A 25443-nucleotide genomic window follows, 5' to 3' on the forward strand; every position below is an offset into this window, starting at 1 on the left:
TAGAGCTTTGAGTTTAAATCATATGTTACTTGTTCCTTATATCACTAAAAATCTAATCTCGGTGTCGAAGCTTGCTAGAGACAATCTAGTTTTTCTAGAGTTCTATGCTAGCCGATGCGTGGTTCATGATGAAGAGACCAGTGCTGTTTTGTTACAAGGTCGAGAGATGGATTTATCTCCTCTTCTTGTCAAAGAAGGCATTCAAAATCGAGTATCATGTCCTCACACCTTTCAACAAAATGGTGTAGTGGAGCGCAAGCATCGGCATGTCCTTGGGATGGCTATTGTTCTCTTAGCTAGAGCTTTTCACCATTGAGGTTTTGGGCATTCACCGAGACAACTGTTGTTAACCTTAAAACCGTTTACCTACAAAAGTTCTTGCAGGGGTGTCTCCATTTGAAGTTCTTTATGGGAAACCGCTTTCGGTTGATCATTTGAAGGTGTTCGGGTGTAGGTGTTACCCACATACAAGACATTTTCAACCTCATAAATTGGCATTTTGATCTCAGTAGTGTGTTTCTCGGCTATAGCATGCAACATCATGGTTACAATATTTTGGGGGGCGATGGTCGTTTATACATATCTCGTAATGTTATTTTTTATGAGTGTGTGTTTCCATTTGCAGAAACTAAGGATAGTGGGGGTGCTGAAGTTGCTAATGTCCGTTCTTCTCTATCTCTTCAAGTTGTTCCCGGTGCAACACGCATATTAGGACTGGATGGGGTGCCCGCCATAGCATCCACTGTGCAGATGGAATGTCTCGGTCAGCATCTCTGATTGTGGGGCAACCTAATGAACAATCGATGCAGCATTTAGTTCAGTCTGGTCACTCAAGCCATGGTGCTGATGTCTCAAACAGGGATGGTCCGCTGGGTTGCTCGATTGGCTTCTCTGAGCATGCGTGTGATGCTTCATGAGGGATTCATGAGGATGAACGAGTTGTAAATGATGGTGCGAACATGGGTGCCTCTCTTAATCGTCATCCTATGCTCACTAGAAGTAAAATGGGCATTTTCAAGCCAAAGGCTCTTGGAGCAACAACTAATATGGTTGATCATTTGAGTATAAGTGAACCACATTTGGTGCATCAGGCCATGCAACATCCATGTTGGAAGCAGGCAGTGCGGGATGAATATGAATCTTTAATGCAGAAAAATACATGGGAGTTGGTTCCCCTATCTGATGGTCATTCTACAGTAGGATGTAAGTGGCTTTTCCAAATTAAAAAGAATGTTGATGGTACGTTGTCTAGCTACAAACCTCGACTATTTGTCAGGGGCTTTTCATAAGTGTCTGGTCCAAATTTTCAGATACCTTCAGTCCTGTTGTTCAAACATCCACCATTAATGTTGTGCTCTCGTTGGCTGTAACTAATGGTGGTGCATACGCAAGTAGATGTCAATAATGTTTTTCTCCACGGAATATTGAATGAAGAAGTTTATATGGTTCAACCCACCGGGGTTTGAAAGGTTGCTAGTGATGGTACTCCTCTAGTATGTAAACTTAAGAACGCCTTGTATAGGCTACGCCAAGCTCTAAGGATGTGGCACGTTCAGCTTCGACAGCCGTTAATTAATCTTAGCTTCAAAAGTTCAACTGCTAATTCTTTGTTTTTTATTCGATGCACAGGAGAAGGAAGAGTTTTTTTGTTGATCTATGCTGATGATGTCGTTTTAACAAGAGATTTCAATGTTGCTGTTGAAGCTGTTATTCGTATGGGGGGGAATTTTTCACTGAAAGATCTTGGTGAGATATAATATTTTTTGGGGCTTGGAGTGGAACGTGTTCATGGGCAATTGTTGTTACGGCAGCATAAGTTTATAACAGATCTTCTTGTGAAGACTAACATGTACGACTCCAACCCATCATCGACACCGTAAGTGTCGTATCCCAAATTGTCATGTGATGGTGGTCTTCTCTTGACGATCCTAGTGCTTACAGAAGTACTGTTGGTGCTTTGTTGTCTTGACTTATACTCGACCAGATGTTGCGTTTAGTGTCAATCGTGTTACTCAGTATATGCAATGACCTTGTGAGAAACAGCGGTTGCCTGTTAAACGCATCTTGCGTTATTTGAAGGGGACACTAAACCATGGTCTTTTGTTTCGTGCAAATGGAAAGCCTACTACTATTGTGGCGTTTGTTGATACGGAATAGGCAAGCAACATCGACGGTTGACGCTCAGTCACAAGCCACGGAGTGTTTTTGGGGCAGCATTTTTTTCATGGTGTTCGAAAAAACAACGATCTTTTTCGAGATCAACCACTGAGGCTGAATATTGAAGTGTGGCGGATGCGGCTTCAGAGGTAACTCAATCACAAATATGATTTAAACAAGAAAAAAGAATACAAAAACAACACATAGGCAACTCAATCACAAAACCATAGTAGCAATGAGCAAAACCCAGAGCTAGTTCTTCATCTTCTCTTCATCTTCTTCGTCTTCCTCCTATCCCGATCATTTCAAGCGTAAAAAATCAGATAAAGATAACGGAACCGGTACACGATTCAATTGTCAAACTCACCTGGCAAATGCTGCACTTGTTTCCCATAATCGACCCCTTCATCTTTCTCAGGCATCTGCTCATCTCATCTTCTTTCAATCCCGTGTTGACATAACCGATTTTGTTACCGAGCTCCAGTAGTTGCTGTTTTGAAAGCGGGGAAAACAATGTTTGTTTCTGTAAAGCAATGGGATCATACGGTTTAACGAGACCAATACGACAGCAAAACATACCTCATACGACATGCTATCGATATCAAGCCTCCAGACGCTGAATCGATCACGTGCCCCCATTATCAAATTGTTCTGTAGCATCATCATCTACACCAGATATAACCATTTTTTTAACACGATCCATAGTATTCATCGTGCTAGTAAGAGAATATCAGGAATAGTAGTAAACTCCTTAGAATGAAAGCTGTGCACATGAAACAACTAACAATATTGCATAGACGATATTCGCTAGAAATCCGTATAGCAGAACACGAAAATACGGACAGTACCTCAGCAAGCCCCTCCAGAGAAGGATGCCGAGCATGACGATAGTATCTAGCTCCAAAGAAATCGGGTTTAGGACGTGACGAGATGAAGGCCGAATCCGAATCAAGAAAGGAGAGCATTTCAGGATTTACAGGCCGCCTTGCCGTGCAAGAAGGCTGTCAACATATATGAAACAAAATCAGCTAACATAACCACAAAATTATGCCATAAATTATATTGTAGAAGAACACTCATCATGCTGAAAGGAGAAAACAAAACCATTTACATGAACATTCACATGCTTATCAAAAGTTCTCCATAACCATCTCCTAATCTAATAGGGTCCATCACAGGTTTCTCACCCAAAGATATATGCTTTGCTTCAAATACAAGGAAGGAACCAACTTGATGCAAAGAATTTATTTTTTTATTAATATGAGGTGATTAAATAGCGATCCACTATTGGAATAGTGGCCGGTATATAGCGGTTTTGGTGCAATCAACGTAACGCAACCACAATCGTAATTTAAATCCCTGATGGTATCCGTTTAGAATTTTTTTAGTCATTGATAGCGGGCACACACCCTGCAAACATAACTGATCGAATATGAAACCTTTAGGAAAAACAACTCTACCTTTTAACATTGAGGTCATTCAATGCGTTGAATGTATAAAGAATTTGTGAATGGCCAAAAAGTGTTATAATTAATTATCAAAAGGAGAATGAAGGTCATCTAGTTAAGCATTCTCATAAGTAATGCAACAACATGCAAAAGATGAAAGCATCCACCTAACAAGGATGAACACAACTAAGAATCAAATATGGAAACAAATAGGAACATAAGAAAGGCCTAATCATGGAGCAAGATCCAGATCAAAACTCAAATTCAATACCCAAAACTCATTGAATGAGATAACTTTAAAAGATTCTGCATTAGGGTCCATCACAGGCTTTTCATCCAAAGATATATGTTTTGCTTCAAATGCAAAGAAAGAACCGCTTTAATGCAAAGAATTTATCATCTTTTATCGGTCTAAGATAATTAAAATATAATATATGTTCAGAATCTTTCTAGTATAACGCACACATTACAAGTTACAACTGCTCGAATCCGAAACCTTTACAGGCCGTTCAATGCATTCAATGTAAAGAATTTGTGAAAGTCCAAAAAAGTGTTATTATAATTAATTATCAAAAGGAGAATGAAAAGTCATCTAGTTAACCAGTCTCATAAATAATGCAACAACCTGCTAAAGATGAAAGCTTCCACCTAACAAGGATGAACACAACTAGGAATCAAACATGGAAACAAATAGCAACAGAAAAATACCTAATCTTGGAGCCAGATCCAGATCAAAACTCATGATATGACATAACTTTACACAACATAAAAGGATGATGCAAGGGGATAAAAATGGATATACCTCCCTGTGGTTAAGCTTTTCAAGGTCAATCTTCCCTCTGGCAGGCACATTTCTCCTAGCCACAACACGATCCACAGAGCCAACAGCATCCGCCGACAGCCCAATTCCAGGCCCGCGCCAGACATCCTGAACCACCCCACAGCTCATGTTATAGCCACTCCCTTCGTTCAAAACCACACCTTGCTGATGATGGTGCATCTTATTGCTTGTCTTCTTCTTCTTCTTCTTCTTCTTTACTTTATTGGCTTCCCAATCGGCTGACGAGCTTATCAAGGCGGGCACCGATACCTGCTGCGACGCAGATGCGGTGCAGCCGAGTCCTCTGAGGGAGGACTGGCTAAAAGGGTTGGCTTTCTTCTTGCTTGTTTCGTTGTTGGTAGATTTAGAACGAGTGGAGTGCATTAGAGATGGGATTTCCAACACTGGGTCTGGACTGGTTTGGCTTCTGGTCGGCCTCCTTAGTTTCAGATGCTCCGCCATTGTTGAAGAAGAGGCAGAGGTTTCTGTAAGAAAAAACAATGACATGACCTATTATTTGATTAAAAAAAAGCACCAGACTTTTGGATTAGGGTTGAAGATGGACCGACGAACATTTTCTGCAGGTTGCAGCACCAATTTTTTTATTTAGTTAACAGCTATAAGATTGTCTTCTTTTTTGGAATTTGTAGGGATTTAGCTTGCAAACAGAGTCCATTGGAATCTGTGAAATGTGAGCAAAGCTTTGTTTTTTAGGTGACGAGATAGGGAATAGAGTCCTCAAAAAGTCAGAGAAGGGAGGGGCCTACAAAGAACAATCAAAAGGTTAAAGAAGATTAAAGGCTTAATATTCTTTTAGGTAATAAACTATATTTCAAATTTATTTTTAGTGTTTAAATTTTTTTATTAAAAAATAAATGTTTAATGTTTGTTTTGTTATACTTTTAATTATTTATCGTTATTTTTTTATTTTTTTTAATAATAAAGATGTTATTTAAAAAAAAGAAGAAAATTTCAAAAAAAAATTAAACCCCACATGTCGTCCCTCTCTCTCATCCTCCAACAACAACGAAGGGTTTTCACTGGCTGGATTTTGTTCAAAGTAGGAAAGGGAACTCAATAGTGTCAATCGTGTAACATACAACTAATTATAGTCGTCGGAATTGTTAGAAAATAAAGAAGGAAATTTAAAAAAATCGATGACCCTTTACGGTGCTTTTCGTAATGATTAGCGGAATTTCACGTAGACGAGTGGGAGACTGAGTTTTGATCGCAGCGGTGATACAATTCTAATGGTATTAAGGATGGCCATTGACTGACGGTGGTTGATCGACGATGAAATTTTAGGGTTTTTTTAGTTTTTTAAAATTATAATATTAAATTATTTTTAAATAAAATATTATATGCCTGGAACAAATTAATTTGAGATAAAATTAAACACACATTTAAAAAAAAATCTTTAAATATCAAAAGTTAATTTGAGATAAGATTTAAGTATCTAAAAGTGTATTAAGTCAAAGATTAAATAAAGATGAAAATGGAGTAATCAAAGCAGATGATTAGGCCAAATAGCATAGCACAAGGCATTGTCTTCAGTGGAAAGCATCCAGTCTCTAGCTGTATCTTTTTCTCCTTTAATCACGCTTTTGATTTCAGGCACCGATGCACACTATTATTTTTTCTATCCAAAATATTAATATTTAAAATATTTATTTTAGATAGTAAAATTAATATTTTTGGTATAAAAAAATATTTTAGATAGCGCTATACTAAAAATATTAATATTTTGTGTAACACCTTTCTTTAGTTTTATACTATGTTGCACCGATACGGATATGGGAAAAGATACGAGGACGAGACGAGAAACGATAATTTTTAAAATTATAGGATATGGGGACGACAAGGGTACGCCATATAAAAAATTAAAATTATAAATAGATGTAAATAATCATAAATAAAGTCAATATTTCATAGAAAATTAGTATAACATCCTAATTTAAATCTAATTAAAAATCCTAACATATGATATTTTTTCCCTAAATCTCTAAATTAATTTTGGTGGCCAATTTGAAAATACTGAAAAAATTATTGTCATATTCGAAAGCCTTAGAATACTCAGGGATCAACTGACAAATAGACCAAAAATTATTTAAATATTATTCTCTCTTCTTCTTCCCCACCCCGCGCTAGGGTGTATTCGGTTCGGTTTCTTATTAAAAACTGAACCAAACCGAAATAAATGAATTTTTAAAATTTAAATCGAAACCGAATGATTAAAAAACCGAATTATGTGAAACCGATTTTTTCGGTTCGGTTCGATTTTTTACTAAAAACTGAACCGAACCTAAATAAATGGGTTTTTAGAATTTAAATCGAAACTAAATGATTAAAAACCGAATTATGTGAAACCGAATTTTTCGGTTCGGTTCGGTTTTTTTAACGGTTCGATTTTTTTGGTTCGGTTCGGTTTATCGGTTTTTCAATGAATAATTCACTTGAAACTATAATTTTTTTTTAAAATTGTCTATTCGGTTCAATATGAAACAAATGAGTTTCCTATGGAAAACCCGAACCAACCGAATCAATAAAATTGAGACTTTAAACCAACCCGAAAACCGAACTGTATAAAATTAAACCGAATCGAACCATTTTACTCGATTCATATAAATTTTTTAATTTTCTCGATTTCATTGCTCAGCGCGGCCTGTTCCTTCTTCCTTTTCTTTCTTTTCACAAAACCTAGCCGTCAGCTGGGCAGCACACGACCTAGAGCAGTGTTAAGGAGTAAACGAGTGTTTGTGTTCCCTCGTTCAATCTTTCTCCTCCCTTCATCTTTTCCAAATGTCATGAAACAAATAAATAAGCAAAAAATAAATGTAAATGAATTATGGGTTTTTCTGGGTTCATTAATCTCCTCTTAATTTAACTTCCTCCTAATGATTCTATCTGTTTTCTTCTTATAGTACTACTACTGCTACTCGAATATAAAAACCAAAACAAAACCTAGCCATCGTTCATTCACTCCTCGTCGTGCCGCCGCCGTTCGCAGCAATGCGATACTCCTCGAAACGTCCTCAGGTAAGTTTTGACCATCCTCGAATTCGATCATTCGTACCCTATCACCGTGTCACGTTCCTGGTGCGTACCCGTATCGTCCCCGTGCCTAAAACGTATCGGGTACTTGAAACGGGACTCCTTTATCGTCCCCGTGCTTCATAGGTTTTATAGTAGTATGTTGTACAACAGAACTACCCCCAATCCGATACGGTATATAACCAATATTTATTAGGGTAAAGTACACAAAATAGACCTCACAATAAGATATTATTTTATTGAGTTTCTTAATTATTAGAATTTATAAAATCGCCTTATTAGAGGTGCACAAAAAATTCGAATATCCGATTTTACGCAAAAAATATCCGAAATCGGATTTGGAAAAAACTGGTTTTTTTTAAACCGGATCGGATATTTTAAAACCGGATAGTATAACCAGTTTGGGAAAAAATTGGACGACCGGATTTTTTACCGGATTAAAAACCGGATAAAAAATTGGTTTTTTATCCGGGAAAAAAATCCGGTATGGGGTTTAAAAATTCGGTTTGGAGTTTAAAAAATTGGATGATCGGATTTTTTACCGGATTAAAAACCGTTTTTTTTTTAAAAACCGGTTTTTTTCAAACCGAAACCCGTTACACCGATTACATCATCCGACCCTCCAAACCGGTTATGATCCGAACCGGTTTTTTTATAAACCGATTTTTTGGCTTAGTGAAAAAACCGGATCGGTTTTTATCTGATCCGGATCGGATTTAAATCCGGCTATGTGCATCTCTACGCCTTATGATTATATGACGTTTTCTTTAGTCCTCGATTATTAAAAGTTATAAAATAATGATTATTTATATGTTATAAACTAATCATTTATCGCTAAAAATTTATGGTTGTCTTGATATATTAACTATGATATGATAAAATCAAATTTTAATGTCGTTATTATCAAGCATTGATTCGACTACATAATGTTTCAAATACTAGCTCAATGATATAATGTAAGCAAATAGTACATCTATAAAATACAACTCAAACGGTTTAAAATTAGATTTCATTATATCATAGTCAATAGCTTAACGTCTAACTTAAACGACTGCCAACATTTTAATAAAAAAGAGCGAATTTGAAACATATAAATAATTAAATAATCATTTTGTAATTTTTAATAATTGGGGATTCAATAGAACAATATCTTATAATAAAAAACTATTTTATAATTTTTAATAATTATAAACTTAATAAAATAATATTTTATAATTAAATAATTATCTTATAATTTTTTATAATTAAAAGACTTAATAAAATAACATCGAGATTATTCATGTGCTTTACCTAATTTCTTAAAACATTGGCCAACCATTTTTACCAGCAACAAGAGGAGCGGCCCAATAGGTTTAGCATATTGGTGAGAGAAAATAACCCATCAGCTTGCTTATGAATAGGATTCTCCACCCGCCTCTTGGGACAATAGTAAAATTTTAGGGTTTTTTTTTCTCGATAAAGATAACGGATTTTTTATTTAGCCCATTAGGACATCTCAGTTTATATTTTAGGATCTACGATATTTGTTACAAATTCATTAAACTCGTCACATTGAGGTGACGAGTTTCGATAAAAAATATTTTTTCAGTCAAACTCATCACTTTGAAGAGACCATTTCCAATAAAATATATATATTTTTATTAAAATCTATCACATAGAAGTAAAATGTTAGAGTAAAAAAATATTTTTATTGAAACTCGTCACCTCGACGTAATGAGTTTCATGTCACTGTAAAAATACCCCAAAATAATTTTTTACTTACCCTATTAGGTTAAATAAAAAAAACATTTTACTGGGTCAATTTTATCAAAATTTTATGTTAGAAAAGTAAATTTATAAAATTTTAAGAAAATAAAAATAGATTTGTAATAAAAATATATATATAACATATAAAAATTTATTTAAAATAATTTATTTTTTAAAGGAAAAAAATAGGTTTACCGGTCCCTCAGTCCATTTATGTGCGCCAGCCAGTGTCTTATTTGTGCAGTGCATGCTATGGAGACCATCAATACATTAATTATATACGCAACAACCAATAATTAATATTTCCCCCTGCATGCTCGTATGTCATTTTAACACCATTCTCCAACAGCACCCATTTATAAAAATCTTGGCTTAATTATAAAATCAGTGTACAAACTATATTATTATTCTTAAATAGATGCTTAAACCTTTTCTTATTCATGTAGGTATTTAACGTTATAAACGTTACCACTTTAGGTGTTCGGACCGTAACCGTCATTAAAACAATCTGTGAAGTGACATGTGTCGCGTTATGATACTTTTGATTTTTTTTAAAATAAAAATATTTTTATAAAAAAAGCCCAAACTTTTAGAAATATTAAAAAAACCCACAAATCTTTGATAACTCTAATTTTAGTCCTATACCCATGTAAGCTACTGGTTTGGTCGTCGTTGTTGTCGAACGAGCCTACCCCAACAATCATTTACCCCCGAACAATCACCCGAAAAACCAACCACGACGATGAAATAAACAGTAAACCTGATGAAACGACGAACTCGGTTAAACTCTCGTCGACTCTGGTTGTAGTGGCTCTTGGTTAGGAAAATGGTCATCAGGTGGAGGTGTGCCCGAATGGAGGTTCGATCGACAGTAATGACGGGAAGGGGGTGATCGATATGGATATAGGAATTATATTTAGGGTTTTTCAACATTTGAGGGTATTTTTAAGATTTTTAAAAAAATTGAATTTTTTAAATATAATTTAAAATTTTTTTAAAAATAAAAATTACAAAATTATCTGAATGTGACATGTATCCTTTAACGACATAATTTAATGATCGTTACGGTTCGGACACCTACAATGATAACATTTGTAATGTTAGGCACCTGGATGAATCAGAAAAAAAATTAAGCACCTATTTAAAAACCGATAAAGTTTGGGCACTTATTTTCTAATTAAGCCTAAAATATTTGATTCTCTTGTATTTAAATTATTCACTTAATTTTCTTTTATTATTATAAATTTTTTTTAAAAAAATTTGTATTTAAAAACGTGATGTAAAAGTTGATTAGAAGAAGAAGAAAAAAAGTGTTGCAGAGACGCGTCTTGTCCTTTTGCATGGGATGGATACGAAAGGAAAGAGACAAGAGGAGAAGGCAGTGTTACAGTTGTCACAACCCCTAGAGCCACTCCATAGCAAAACGCCACCGAGTTGTTGGCTGATATTGGACTCAGCGACGGCGGTTGAGTCGGGACATGACCCGTATGAACCGTAGCTCTCAATTCACCCTTACACCAATCAAACTTTGCTTCTTTGACCCTCACCTTAATTTATAGGGTAAACTACACATTTAGGGTTTGTTATTTCTCTATAATTGATATTTTAAAAAATATTTTTCTCATTTTTCAGTATTTAGTTGACAGAAAACAGATGATTAATGTAGTTCATTTTCCTAATCAAATAAATTTCTTTTGTATTTTTTAAAAAATGACTTATGGTTTGATTTTTCGTAAGTATTTTTACGAACTTTTCACTTCAAACCAGAAACATTCAAAATATTATTGTTTTATATACTTAATATTAATATATTATTTTAGTATAATTTTAATAAAATATTAATTATTAAATTATATTTATTGATAATTTTTATAATATAATATAATATTTTAATAATATGTAATAAATTGTTAATAAAAATAATATTATTTTTAATTTCATAAAAATAATATTATTTAAATTGTTAAATATTTAAAATACATTCCTTAAAATATAATATAATATTCTTATTTTAATATTATAAATTTTATTAGTTTAATAATATTATTATTTTAATAAGTAATTAATATACTTAATAATATATTATTTTTATTTTAATAAACATTTAATATAATTATAATATTTGTATTTTAATAAAATACAATAATATTAATATTTTTATTTAAAATTGTAGATATAATATTTTTATGATAATATTGATGTAAATAATATTAGATAAATTATTCTAATATTTGAAAAATAGTATTATTTTTTTTAATAAATAATGTTATTCATTGCCTTTGATGTTTATAATAAAGAATTTTTAAAAAATTTACCAACCAATGGAAAATGAATTACACAACATAATCCAAACACTATAAATTAATTTCCAAAAAATATTTTTCAGGAAATGTAATTCATCTTATGGAATTCATTTTCCGGAATCTGTTTTCAGTTAAATGAACGGTTCTTTAGTGTAGAAATATAAGTGTTAGAAAATTAATTTGAAAACCAAATCATGTGTTATATTGTGTATATGACGAGTTTCATACAATTTTCGTTCAGTTCACGAATTGGACTTTATTCTTTTATTATGTTTTATCGCGTAAACATAATGAATTTCACGTGTATTATAAAAAATATCTGAATTTCAAATTAAATTTTCAACAACTGTATATTCACAAATAAATAAAATCTGCCCACAATATATATAAATTTTATTGCCTTTCCACACAAAAATATTATTATTTTGTTTGTCAAAGATTCTCATATACATTATGTCTCACAACTACATGAAGACCTTGGAGCATCTCTAGACCTTCAAGTCATCAAATAGCTAGCATTTCACAATCCAATTGATATAATTTGTAACAGGCCCACCCTGACCTATCAAAGTCCACCTAATTGTATTTAGGTATTCTACCAACTTACTATCACGACCATCTTTTGGGTAGGCCCAGAATTAGTTTCGACTTGAATAAAATGGTTAGAGTCGTCACCGATCATTTTAAAATATTTGGGTAGATCGGACACCATATTACATGTTCTGCGTTTTATCATAAATATGTCAGATTCGGGAGTCGGTTACTCTCAATGAAGGATTAGCACCATTATACTGCTCTTTTGGTACCAATTAACTTGTCGGTTGTCTTTAATTGCGAAATTTTAAATTTAAACTTAAAAATTCAACGCAAATTTACTTACCTTTAATCGATTGAGATTATTACTGAAAAATAAAAAAAGAATGTTAAATTAAAAAAATAAAAAAAATATCAAATAAAAGAAAAAAAGGGTTAAAAAAGGTTTAAAAAATAATGAAAAAAGTAAAAAAATATTAAAAGGGATAATAAAATAATACTGAAAAAGAAGTAATATAAAAATAAAAAATTATATAATAATAATAAAATAAATAAAATAGATAAATAAAATTGAGTAAAAAATAAAATAAAAAACATAAAAATAAAAATAATAAAAATGTAAAATATTAAATAAATCAAAATAAAAAAACAATAACAAAAAATAAAAATAAAAAATGTTAAATTTTAAAAGTAAAAAAATAATAAGAAGTTAAAAAAACATAAAACGAATACTAATAAAAATTCTTTTTTATAAAAAAGAGAAAGAAAAAAATGAATAACTAAAAAAATAAAAGGACCAAATTCAAACAAATTGAAATTAATGGATTAAATTAGTACTAAAAATGAGCTACAAGAGAAAAATAAAGAGTTAGAGAGGTTAAATTGCAAAATATAAAAAGTATAAACAATGATTAAATTGAATAAATTGAAAATTCGAGGGCAAAATTAAAATAGGTAACCAAAATGAACTATACTTCAAAAGTATAGGGACTGTGGAAATAATTTAACTATTGGTTAATTACACAATGGTTCCCCCTATAAATACCCCCGAATCACAAAAACATTATCATTCCCCTCATTTCGCAATTTTCAAATCCTCTCCCTTCTCTTTAACCCTCTCATTTGGTGGAAACCCGACCACCACTCCGATTACCAACCACCACCCAAACGACATCGACCGCCGCTCAGGCCGCCATGAGCGACGACCGAAAAAATCAAAACTCTCCCCAAATGTTCCTCTCTACTCCGCGAACCTGAAACCAAGACCCAATTACCACAAAAAAGCCTCAATCAGCCTAGATCGGAGCTGCTTTTTGTGTGTGTGGCTTTTGTTGTACTTGTTGGGTTTTGTTGTGTTTGGCTTGGTTTCTCGTATGTTTTTGGTTCGATCTTGGCTGCCTTTTGCTGAATAGTGGTGTTGGTTGTTATTTTGGCTCTTGTTGTGTGTTGTGTTTATGATGGTTTCCCGATCTATGTTCGATGTTCTTGTGTTGGATCCTTGTGTTGTTAGCAGCTTCGGTGGGGGTATCTATACCCCATCGTCGGAGGCCATCTCCGGGATTCACGTGGGTTGTTGCCACGGTTGCGTGTTCGCGTGGTTGTGGGTTGATCGAAAACCCCGGGATAGTTCAGTCCCAGGGATCTTGATCGACCGTTTCCCGTGCATTGACTAGCGTGTGGTATTCATGCGCCCCTTGAGCCCCTCACATGCGACGCCTCTGCTAAGGATGTAACCCTAATCGACCCTTGAGCTGGTTCAAACCCGTTTAGCCTGTGCTGGACCTGAACAAATTCTTGGACCCTAAAAAAAGATAATAAATAATAATAAAAGGTATACTAATATTATATGTATTTAAAAACGTTTTCAAAACCTATATATTTTTAAAATGTTTTAAAAAACTATATATTATATAAGTTTTCAAAATGTTTTAAAAACTCTATATTAAATATAAGTTTTCAAAATGTTTTAAAAATTATATATTATATATATTTTCAAAATGTTTTAAAAAATTATATATTATATAAGTTTTCAAAATGTTTTAAAAACTATATATTATATATAGGTTTTCAAAATGTTTTAAAAACTATATATTATATATATTTTTTCAAAATGTTTTTAAAAAACTATATATTATATAAGTTTTCAAAATGTTTAAAACTATATATTATATATATTTTTTCAAAATGTTTTAAAAACTCTATATTATATATATTTTTTCAAAATGTTTTAAAAACTATATTATATATATATATTTTCAAAAACGATTTTTAAAAAACACAAAAAAATCTTTCAAAAACTATGATATTATAAATAAATAAAATTTCGGACGAAAATAGTGTCTACACTTACGAATAATCATTATAATTTTATCACTGACACGTATTAAAACCTTATATAAAACCCCTCGAAAATGACCAAAAAGACATGATGCAACCTAAATAAAATCAGGTAACCTATATTCTCTTTATAGAGAACTTTATAACATTGGCCAATAACTAATCTATCAACGACTAAGCCTATTCGTCCAGACGAGAAGAAGTAAACCAATTATAGCCATCACAAACTATTTGATCCCACCAATAATTGATACGATGAACGCGGCACACATCCTACCGTAAAATAATCATTTAAAATGCTAAAAACAAGAGCAAAATAGTTGATATTGTCCCCAAATTAGTTGATCCTATTCTCATATGTAATGGATAAGGGGAGGTAGGATAATATGCTGCCCCCAACGCTAGGTTGAGAGCAACTTTCGTGGAAGACCTACGGCAATTATGAATTGTCCACCGTGAGACTCGATTCCCCGACCACAAGGTTAAGATCCCTAAAAAAACGATGATGACATGATGTGCTCTCTTCGCTCGGATCACTATCCCTACGAGTGCTCGAGAATCGATGTAATACTATCAACCTCGAAGCCTATTGAGCCTGTTCGCCAAGAAGAGACGGATACCGCTACCCTTAAAACTCGTCAAGACAGTGTAATAGTAGTTTTGGATGTTTTGGCGAATGCATGAGCATGTCATTAAGAATGAGCGTTTGATCGAATCGAGTTTGTGAAAATAGCGGCCGTTCAATAGATTGAGACCATGGAAATTCAAGTATTTGATTAACTATTGAACAACATGGGCAAGTTATTCCAAAGGAATGAGAGACAGAACACCTTTCAAGTATGGTGTTCAATGGAGCTATGCATTCAAGAGCTTCAAATTCAGACAGAATCACTATGATTTTTTTCACCCATCACATTGCATTTCCACATTCAAGAAGCATAAATCCTCCAATGGATCAGCATGCCAAACTTCGAAACGCGATTCACAGTTTAAACCGTCGTGAAAAACGGCCACATCCGCTCTTCAATCTCAAGATCTCCTTTGCAAAACTTTGATTACCAGTCAGCAAGAGTCCATCCAAGACACGGTTGAACGTTAACCTCCGGGGAGTAAACCCTCTATCAACCATCTCAACCAGCAACTTCCCGGCCACCAACATATCATCAGATCTCTTCCTTACAAACATTGCACTTATCAACACATTGTATGTATCCAAATTCGGCAAGCAATCCCCACTGTTTATCTTCTCAAACAACGCCAAGCCTCTCTCGATCTCACCGGCGTTACAAAAGTACCGAATCACAATATTGTAAGTCTGCACATTCGGTCCACAACCATCATCCCTCATCCTATCCATGAATTCCATACCCCTCTCCCTCTGTTCTCTATGACACAAACCTCTGATAACCACATTGTAAGTAGTCGAATTCGGAGCATAGCCCTTCTTCAACATCGACTCAAAAACCGAAACCGCATTCTCTACACTGTCTTTCTTACACAGAACTTGAATCAAAGCATTGTATGTTGCAACAGAGGGCAACACGCCATCATCAACCATCTGATTGAAAACATTCTGAGCTCTCTTAATCTCACCAGCAACACCAAGACCATGAACCACAGTGGTGTAAGTAACAACATCGAATTCGATCTTTCGCCTTTTCATTTCCAGGAAAAACTTCCAGCCCTCATCTATTTGACCAGCTCGAAAATACCCTTTGAGGATTATGTTATAAGTAGTTAAATTCGGACTCAATCCTTTCTCCATCATCTCTTTAAAAGTCTCAAGACCCTTATTTGTTCTCTTGATTGAACACCAACCGTTTGCAATTATGTTATAACTGATAACATCAGCTTGAAACCTTCCTCTGAGCACTTTAAAAAAGTTCCATGCTTTCTCAACACGCCTAGCTTTACATAGAACATCGAGAATGGTATTGAAAGAATGTAAATCCTGGAAACAACCATGTTGATGCATCGATAAGAAGATTTTGAGTGCTTTATCGGGTTTTCCGGCGGCTACGTACCTTTCAGTGATTATGGCGAAACTTTTGGGGGTGGGGTGGAGGCGGAGAGAGCGCATGCGGTGGAGGAGGGTGAAGACGGTGGCGTAGTTTCTGAGACGGGCGGCGATGTCGATGGCGTGGTCGAAAGAGGAGACCGAGTGGGCGTAGGTGGGATGGTGGTGGAGGAGGATGTGGAAGAACTGGAGGGCTTTGGGGCCGTGGTTCCAAAGCTGCTTAAGGATTGTGTCGACTAAAAGTGGGGTCCAATAGATGGAGGGGCAGACGAGTGATCTGATTAGAGACTGGCGGTTGGTGGATGCCAGAATGAGTTTGCTGAGACCGGAGGCGGCTGCGGCGCCGGAAGCGGCGGCGTTCATGATGTTGTGCGAAATAAAACGAAATAAAGCAACGATCTTTATATCTTTTAGGCCCAATCATAACAGCGACCTTCGGAGGCTGAAAAAGTAAGTCTTTTTTGGGCTCTGTATTAACCCAATTAGTTTTATTCGTGTTATTCCAATTTAAATTGTTTTTTAATAAATATATTAAGGGTTTATAATTCGGTTAAAATCGAATTAATAGATCAAAATTAAAAAAATCAGTTCATCGGTCTATTAATTTTAAGTTTTATCGATTAACGGTTAATAGTTTTTTAATTTTCGGTTATCAATTAATTCGGTTTGAAATCTTTTAATTAACTAAAATTATTAAATATTTAATATTATATATATATTATTTAATTTTAGGGGTATTCTAATTTTGGTTTTAACTAAATTAATTGATCGAATTGTCCGAATTGAAAATATTAAATATTTAATATATAACACATTTTTTATATAAATTTTGATTATTCGGTTAACTGATCGAATTAACTGAACTTAGTTTGGTTCAGTTAAAAAATTTCAAAAAATTTCGGTTCAGTTAATGGTTACATGAAGAAAAATTGGTTACTGGATTTTGGATAGCTCGGTTAGTAGGTTAACCGAATCGACTGATTGAACGCCCCTAAAATATATAGAATATACATATATATTTTTTTCATATTTTTATGTGATATACGACATGCATAGTTAAAGAACTCGACTCAAACTTGAAATCAATCAACTAATTATTGAAAAATTTACGTATTCAAGTTCTATTTATAACTCGAGTGAAATTTTAAATTTTTTCGAGTTAACTGTATTTTCATGTTGTTTGTTTCCTTCTATGTATGGAACCTCCTCTTGGTGTCTTTTAGCAGTGCATCTTTGCTTCGTTTTGATGCACAGGGAAGCAGAACAGCTTGTCGGAATCGAGCAAGACCCGGCAAAGTTCACCTTCAAACACAAGCTTTAAGCGCGGAAACTCGAGTATACGCAGAAGGCTCCAAACCAATGAGATCACTTCAACACCTCCCGCCGGCGTTGCCTATGTGTCCACTCCGGTGATGGAGGAAGATGAAGCGATAAATGACGACTTTTACCTTCTAGCGAAGTCTTACTTCGATTGCTGAGAATATAGGAGAGATGCTCATGTGCTTCACGATCAAACTGGAACGACCCGTATCGAGTAGAGGACATGGATACATAATCTAAATGTGTTCTAGACAAAGGAATGTTTCTCTGCCTTGAGTTACCTTGCTCACAGGGTGATTATGACGGATAAGTATCGGCCGGAGTCTTGCTGCATTATCGGAAATTACTACGGTTTAAAAGGGCCAAAATGAGAAGTCTGTCATGTACTTTAGGAGGGCTACAGATTGAACAAAATATATTTATCCGCTTGGACTCTAATGGGGCACGAGTATATCGAGATGAAAAACACTACGGCTGCAGTTGATAGGCAGCAGTTGATGCCTATCGACGGGCCGTGGACATAAATCCTCACAATTATCGAGCCTGGTATGGGTTGGACAAGCATAGGAGATGATGGGGATGCCCTGTTATGCTTTGCATTATTTCCGGGAATCTATCTTCTTTCAGCCAATCGATTCTCAGTTATGGATTGCCATTGCTCAATGCTATGAATCTGAACAACTTCACATGCTTGAGGAGGCCATCAAATGTTACAAAAGGGCTGTGAGTTGTAATGACACAGAAGCAATCGCCCTGCATCGACTAGCAGAGTTGCATAGAGAACTCGGCCGTCCCGAGGAGGCGGCGTTCTATTACAGAAAGGATATAGAAAGAATGGAAGCTGAAGAGAGGGAAGGACCAAACACAGTTGAAGCACTGACGTTTCTTGCCCCACACTGCAAAACACACGAGATTCGAAGAAGCGGAAGTGTATTGTACCGCCTTCTGGATTATACCGGACCAGTGAGTTTCATCCTTGTTCTTTCAGCTCATTGTAGAAAATTATCTGGATTTATGAATCTATACTTTGATTACAGGAAAGGGAAACCGCAAAGAGTTTGCTTCAAGGAATGAGAACAGCACAGTCCGGTTTTCCTTCCATGGATGTCGAGCATTTTCATCCATGAAAATCATTGCAAGCTATTTGTGAAAGTTATTGATTGATATCCATAAACAAGAACTATCAGATCCCACAACAACAATGAACATCCAGGGTTGCTAAGCAAGATAAATTTTTATCCATCAACTTCCTTACCAGATAAGTTAACTAGGGAAAGGATGCGTTTTGCAATCTCCGATGAAGCATCGGGCTTCGCAGCTTTCAGAGCCCTCTCGGACATCTCTGCCAGCAATCTCTCATTCCCTGTGAAACAGATGACATAATCCATGCAGCAAATGTTAGGTATGTTTCAAGCATAACACTAGCAGGACATGAAGCAAATATGTCCCAATACAAGGGGTGTCTATTAGGCAAATTTAGTAATCGGGATTCGTATGTCCCGATCTCCAATCGTAACACAAATCATAAAACCAAGCAACATCTGTAAAATACCTAATATTTCAGATATAGCTGTCCCAAGGGTGGTTGAGTCAAGTTCATCCTCAGTTATAACCCTCGAACCCGCCACATCCGCCATTAGAGAAGCATTTCTGTGTTGATGTCCTTCTGCAACATTTGGGGATGGTACCTACAGCATCCAAGAGACAACAAAAAGTACAAAATAAGTTGAAAATAAAAACGAGGCAAAACGTTGTAATTCGGGTAGGAGCCTAGGCTCACATTCTATATTGGCCACAATCTAATCCATATCAAGAATAAGAACAAGTTAGAAAGATGTATAAATTGTAAAGGTCCATGTATCATCAACGGTGCAGTTAGACCTCTGTGTTATGAAACATTTTTGAAAGCATGATTCCCGAACCTTCAAAAAGAAAACAAGCCATGATTCTAAAGGCACAAGATTACCAGTACTAATATTATTCAAGAAGAAAAAGATGCAGTTTATTTTAACAATTACAGAGAAATTCGACCGATCACAGTCATCAGGGTTGAAGCACGTTCCATGCGGACAAACCTTCTCATTTAGTTCTCTTCCACTCGCTTCTCTTGAAGTTAATGTTTGACTTTGTCACCATGACAACATGAAGCATAACATATCATCAAGTCATCTATGATTCTATGGTATGAGGCTACAAGAATTCCTTTACCAAAATTGGACTAATATGTTCTCCGAACAGATAACCATCTGTCGATATATGTCAAATGGTAGAGCCATCTTAGCTAGCATATTAGATTAGTAAAATAATCTAGTTAGCTCCCTTATGGTTTCAGTAATTGAAGTTATTTGATGCCTGGAGAGAACAAAAAAAAAAGTGAAAAGCGGAAATGGTGTTCGGGCCTACCAATATAGCAGGTTTCCCAGTAGCCAAGATCTCAGAACAAGTCATTGCGCCGGCTCGTGAAACAATGAGGTCAGCCGCTGCATATGCCATATCCATTGAATGCAAAAACCTTCGTAATTTCAGAGCACACATCAGATATTAGGACACTTTAGTAAGCACATAATCATTTAAAAAATCTAAGCTTCACTTGGTAACCACAGATATAGACAAGGTTTGAACAATAAGCTCGTAACATTTCGAGCATACTTCTAGAAAATCACAGGAATTAGAAGCAAGGATCCGGCCTCTGCGGTACAACTGCCAATTAATAAGGATGGATACCGGTAACTTAAAGAAATGATAATTAGATCAAACAACCATGGACGAAAAGAAGCCCAATATGTAAATACACAATCTGAAAGAACAACTGATTTTATAAGAGCTTAAGTTGATTATATCGATGCCAGCCACGTTACACGAGAGATTTACCTTTCGATGAGGCCATAACCTATAATAACAAAAACATGAGCCTATTACTTCGTGTGAATTCCAGCAACAAGATGCGACACCTATAGGTCTTATCTACATCATGCAACCATGTGCAAGTTGCTCTAAAAACTATATACACTTATCGCTACATTAGATAGAACGGTAGAAGATCAAAAAGTAGATTCCAGCAGTCGAGCGAGCACCTAACCTTACAAGGCAAGCAAAAAGATGCACCTTGACCTGGATATTCGAACAAGCCCAGGGCAGTTACATTTTTGTCTTCTCTTCAATGTGAAGATGTGTCAATGAGAGTGGCCTATCAAACTAAGAACAAAAAACCACAACTGATCCATAAGTGCTTGTGTGTGTTTCAACCAAACTAGAGTGCCCTTGCGACTAATGCGGAACAATTCATTCTTTAATTTTCTCCAGCAATATCTGGTTATGTAAAGTTCTCTCCAATCTAACTACACAAAAATTCAAAAAGTATCATGTATATCCCCTAATTATCGTCTCAACTTCATCTTCATAGTCAATTTTCTTAGATCATTAGCAACGACAAGGTAAAAATAAATGTTCTTACAGAGTTGCTGCTAAGGCATATTTTCTTCAGTGTTAAACATTATTGCTTCATTAGTTCATTCAGTGTACCATGTTCCCATATCGTAACTCGCAAGCAGACGAGGCGTAATAGAACAAAACAAATCATACTTGTGCATTAGACAGTCTTAAATGAATCGAACAAACATAACAGAGCAAGAAATAAGTATGCTAAATCGTACATCGGAGCACGGTGCGGACTTACGGTGTCAAAAGAAGCCGATGGTGGCTCCTAACCAAGCTCTCCATTTCATCGAATGAATGTACCCCCGTCTGCCATATAATGAACCAATTCTTATGTTCCAACAGCAACTGGGAGTACACATGCAACAAAGCAATGTTGATAGCATTAGCTCCCAAAGACCCTCCAAGAACCAAAACCACTTTAATCTCCTCAGAAGAACCCTCCATTGTTTCGAAAAAATGCAACCTAGATGCCGCCTTTTCGACCGGACTTTTCAAAGACAATCTGATGGGATTTCCACAGACAACACACTTTTCTTTCCTTGGGACACTCTCAACCGTTGAATTGAATGCAACAAACACCAAATCAGCAAACAAAGAGAGAACCCGATTAGCAATACCGGGAACAGAGTTTTGTTCTTGGATCACAACCTTGACCCCCCTGAGTACTGCGGCTAAACAGACCGGAAAAGAAACATACCCACCGGTTCCGATGACTACATGGGGTCGGAATATGGACAAAAGGATATAGCATTTGATGATGGATTCGATCAGACGGTAGGGGAGGAGGAGATTACGGAGGGAGACGAAAGGCCTGGCTAATTTGACGGCTGGGATTGATTTGAACTCAAAATGAGCCGAGGGAATCGCAGTGCTCTCCATGCTGTTGGGGCAGCCCAAAAAGATGAACTTTGAGGTTGGGTTGACGAGTTTGAGCTCGTCTGCTATTGCTACCGCCGGGTAGATGTGCCCGCCGGTTCCACCGGCGGCGAATGCCACGCGGAGGCCGGTCGGAATCTTGTTGCTGCTACTGGTTTGATCATTTCTTGCTTGTTTGATCTCGAGACAGCAGCTGATGCTTAAAGCCCTGTAGAAAGAAAATAGAGTTTAGTTGATGGGAAATTGTGGGTAAAGCAAGAAAAAAGCAAAACTTTGAGCTTACCTGGGTTTTGAAGGGGAAGGTAAATGAGGGAGAGAGATGAAGAGTTGGGCTTTGGAAGCCATTTTTAAAGCATTTTTGTTCCTTGATAAATACTGTTAATTTGAAGAAATGTGTACAGCTGAAGAAGAAGGGAGGTTAGAGAGGTGGTGCCATGGTCTGCTCTCTTCCATTTATTCTACATCTAATACTACACCAACTCTTTGTCTGAATCTTAAATTGCTCCACCGCCGTTATTAAATCTGTTTTGCTCATTTCATTCACGTGGGATTAACCCATACATCCAACGTCGATCAAATCGTTCATCAAACGTTCGGCGGTGAAAAGTTTATTTATATTTTTTATTTATTTAATAGACTAATATAAATAAAATTTTATGTTTGTTTAATTAAATGAACGAACATAAATAAAAGAATCGTGAACGTTTGGTAATCCGTTCAATGATAATTTATCTTAAGTAATCCATTCGTTTACGTTCGGTAAATCATTTGTTTATGTTTATTAATTTATTACTTATATTTATATTAATTCATTTGTATTCTTTTAATAAATTTCCTTGATTTAAAAGAAAATTACATTTTACGTTAGTTTATGTTCATTTGTGCTTATTTATGTTCGTTTATCATTTTAACGATAATTTTTTTTATGGGGCATTGAAAAAAAAATTGAGACGCCGGGAACACAAAACCTCTTCCCCTTTGTTCATCCAGTTGGAACGTGAAGACTTCCAGAATAAAAGGCAGGAGATGCACTGCAGTCGCCACATCTTCCAGAAGGCGCATGGTGTTTCCGGCGTCCTCCGATGAGTACTTAGCATTTACTTCATCTCTGAAAATAATTTCAACGAGACCTTATACGAGCCAATAATTTTTTTCAACGCCTTATAAGAAAAAATTTGCCCATTTCAACGATCGAACATGAGTCGGCACGAACAAGATGTATTTTTTAACAAACGAACACGAACAAGAAATTATATTCGTTTAATTATTTGTATTCGTTCGTATGTTAGATTAAAATTAAACGAACGGACATAATCATACACTCGTTCGTGTTATTAGAGGCCTACTTAACCCATTTATCTTACTGCAACCTGTAAAAAGGTTTGGTTTTTGAAGAATTTGGTCCGGTTCAGACCATGATGAGATGATCCCTATTGGCCTTTTTAAAAGCAGTACTAAAAGCAAAAAAAATGTCCAAAGCACTACCCATTTTATAGCAAAAATCCATTTACAACCTAAATTAGGGGTTGATCCACAACACCCCTCTTATTATTTATCCAAAATAATCCCTGTAACTTACCCCAGATTAACAAAAAAATCCCTGTAAAGTGCCATGCTCATTTTTAGGTACTATGTACAAACTAAGCTTTCTAATCAATCTAAGTTTACCATTTTACATAAACATGGTAAATAATGAGACATTCTAAGATGGTGTAGTGATTTGATACTGCAATCTTCTGTGGATCAGAGCTCGGGTGTGCGTCCACAGCCGCCGAGCCTCGGATTCGTCATTGGACAAGGCCGAGCAGCTACATTCGTTGCAGTCTGCAAAGTATTTCCCAGTCAACTCCTGTGCTTGTGGGCTCAATGCTACATAGCAACTAGTTGATGCACCCTGTGAGGTGGACTTGAGCAGTTTTGAAGCAATAAAAAATAGAGAATCTGCGTTTAGATTATACACAACAATTGTTCAGTCATTAAATTAGATTTAGTTGTTTTTTTAAACATGGAAAGAACTTGCCTGTAATGAAGCCCTTGTGTGCTCTGATAATCCCAGTCTTTACAATCCCTGGATGAACTGCATTGATGGTCACTTTTGCATTCCTTGCCTGCAAATCCCAATGGTTATTTGCAGAACCAAACGATGATGTTTATCAAAATAGGAAGTTTGACAAGTTCGAACAAGTTCCGGACCTTTAGCTGTCTGCTTATTTCCTTGGCGTGTAATATGTTCGCCAGTTTGGATTGAGCGTAAGCACGGGTTGCATTATACCTGCAACACCGTTATTGACATGTAACACGTTCTATCAAAGCGTACGTTATTTCGATTTTCGAACGAAGAGTCGGGACTTAATTACTTGTTGGGGTTGAGCATCTGGGTGAAGGTGAAGCACTCTCTTTTGACCCAACTGTGAATCACAGAAGAGAGGTTAATGATTCTTCCATGGATGCCTGTTTGCTCTGCTGTTTCTACCATCTTTTCTAGTAGCATTTCTGTAAGTAAATAATGTCCTGCCAAAAACAAAATGCATGCACACTTGTATCACACCAATTACATATAGAAGAAAAGAAAACAAAAGGGTTGTGCATGTACCTATGTAATTTGTTGCAAACGTCATCTCAATTTTGTCCTCTGAAAACTCCAGATTCTGAGAGAATATGCCTGCATTGTTTCTGTAAAATCGATGTGTTCGATATATTATTTTCATCATCATCATCATCGGAAGAAGAAGGATCGAGTAATGCAATTGAACCTACATGAGGATGTTAAGTGGCAGTCCAAGTGCCAGAAACTGAGTACAAAATCTCTTGACAGAAGCCAATGAGCTGAGATCAATATCAAACAAGAAAATCTCAACCTTGGGATTCTCCTTCTCAATCCCTTCCTTCAATGCGACCGCCTTCTTCCGATCCCTCGCCGGTATCACTAGTCGAACTCCTCTCTTCGCCAGCACCCTCGCCGTCTCCGCTCCGATGCCGGAAGTCGCCCCTTCAACACACATGGTTCCACTTGTAAGACCAAAAAGAAAATACCATCCAATAAAGCCAAATATACTATATATGTACTCGAAACTTATCTGTAGGTAACAAGAGACAAAAAACCATATCTTTGTACAAACAAAAAGAACCACCCGTTAGCAGGAAAAGAAATAAACATACCGGTGATTATGGCAGTGAGATGGTGGTGAGGGGAAGAAGAAAAAGATCGGACAACTTGATCGGCGGTGGTTTTGGAGCCGTAGCCGTTGGGGCCAGCAATGCCGGCCAAGTACCGGAGTGTTTCCTTCATGGCGGTGGAGCAGCTTAAGATTAGAATCTCGAAGCAGCAAGGCAGAAGTATGGCTAGAACCAAGAAATATATACTGCACATAGCTTGTGGCAGTACTACATGAGAAC

The 25443-nt window shown here is 35.8% G+C and overlaps 4 protein-coding genes and 1 pseudogene across 4 annotated transcripts; 1 reads left to right on the plus strand and 4 right to left on the minus strand.

Moving 5' to 3' along the window:
• Nucleotides 1–2409: 2409 nt before the first annotated feature.
• LOC120185089 lies at nt 2410–5105 on the minus strand. The gene is made up of 6 exons (XM_039189403.1): nt 4999–5105; nt 4408–4910; nt 3006–3158; nt 2737–2823; nt 2525–2647; nt 2410–2448 (listed from the first exon to the last, which is right to left on the minus strand). The coding sequence occupies exons 2-6, from the start codon at nt 4885–4887 to the stop codon at nt 2410–2412; spliced, it is 882 nt and encodes a 293-aa protein (XP_039045334.1). The 5' UTR covers nt 4888–4910; nt 4999–5105.
• Nucleotides 5106–8959: 3854 nt separating this feature from the next.
• On the minus strand, nt 8960–25431 carry LOC120185125 (short-chain dehydrogenase TIC 32 A, chloroplastic-like). Its single transcript, XM_039189422.1, has 9 exons — nt 25207–25431; nt 24805–25036; nt 24641–24720; nt 24405–24558; nt 24241–24319; nt 24068–24155; nt 23747–23988; nt 10969–10971; nt 8960–8970 (listed from the first exon to the last, which is right to left on the minus strand). Exons 1-7 carry the CDS (start codon nt 25415–25417, stop codon nt 23750–23752), a joined length of 1083 nt encoding a protein of 360 aa, XP_039045353.1. The 5' UTR covers nt 25418–25431; the 3' UTR covers nt 8960–8970; nt 10969–10971; nt 23747–23749.
• LOC120185090 (pentatricopeptide repeat-containing protein At1g74900, mitochondrial-like) lies at nt 15096–16776 on the minus strand. The gene has a single exon (XM_039189405.1). The coding sequence runs from the start codon at nt 16774–16776 to the stop codon at nt 15379–15381; it is 1398 nt and encodes a 465-aa protein (XP_039045336.1). The 3' UTR covers nt 15096–15378.
• Nucleotides 17610–18860, plus strand: LOC120185091 (annotated as a pseudogene).
• LOC120185124 (UDP-N-acetylglucosamine--N-acetylmuramyl-(pentapeptide) pyrophosphoryl-undecaprenol N-acetylglucosamine transferase) lies at nt 18871–22483 on the minus strand. Its single transcript, XM_039189421.1, has 5 exons — nt 22331–22483; nt 21410–22255; nt 20137–20245; nt 19286–19421; nt 18871–19096 (listed from the first exon to the last, which is right to left on the minus strand). The coding sequence occupies exons 1-5, from the start codon at nt 22390–22392 to the stop codon at nt 18969–18971; spliced, it is 1281 nt and encodes a 426-aa protein (XP_039045352.1). The 5' UTR covers nt 22393–22483; the 3' UTR covers nt 18871–18968.
• Nucleotides 25432–25443: the final 12 nt, after the last annotated feature.

Source organism: Hibiscus syriacus, unplaced genomic scaffold (assembly GCF_006381635.1).
Source record: "Hibiscus syriacus cultivar Baekdansim isolate YM2019G1 unplaced genomic scaffold, ASM638163v2 tig00112988_pilon, whole genome shotgun sequence".
In the NCBI taxonomy this organism is placed as follows: Eukaryota; Viridiplantae; Streptophyta; class Magnoliopsida; order Malvales; family Malvaceae; genus Hibiscus; species Hibiscus syriacus.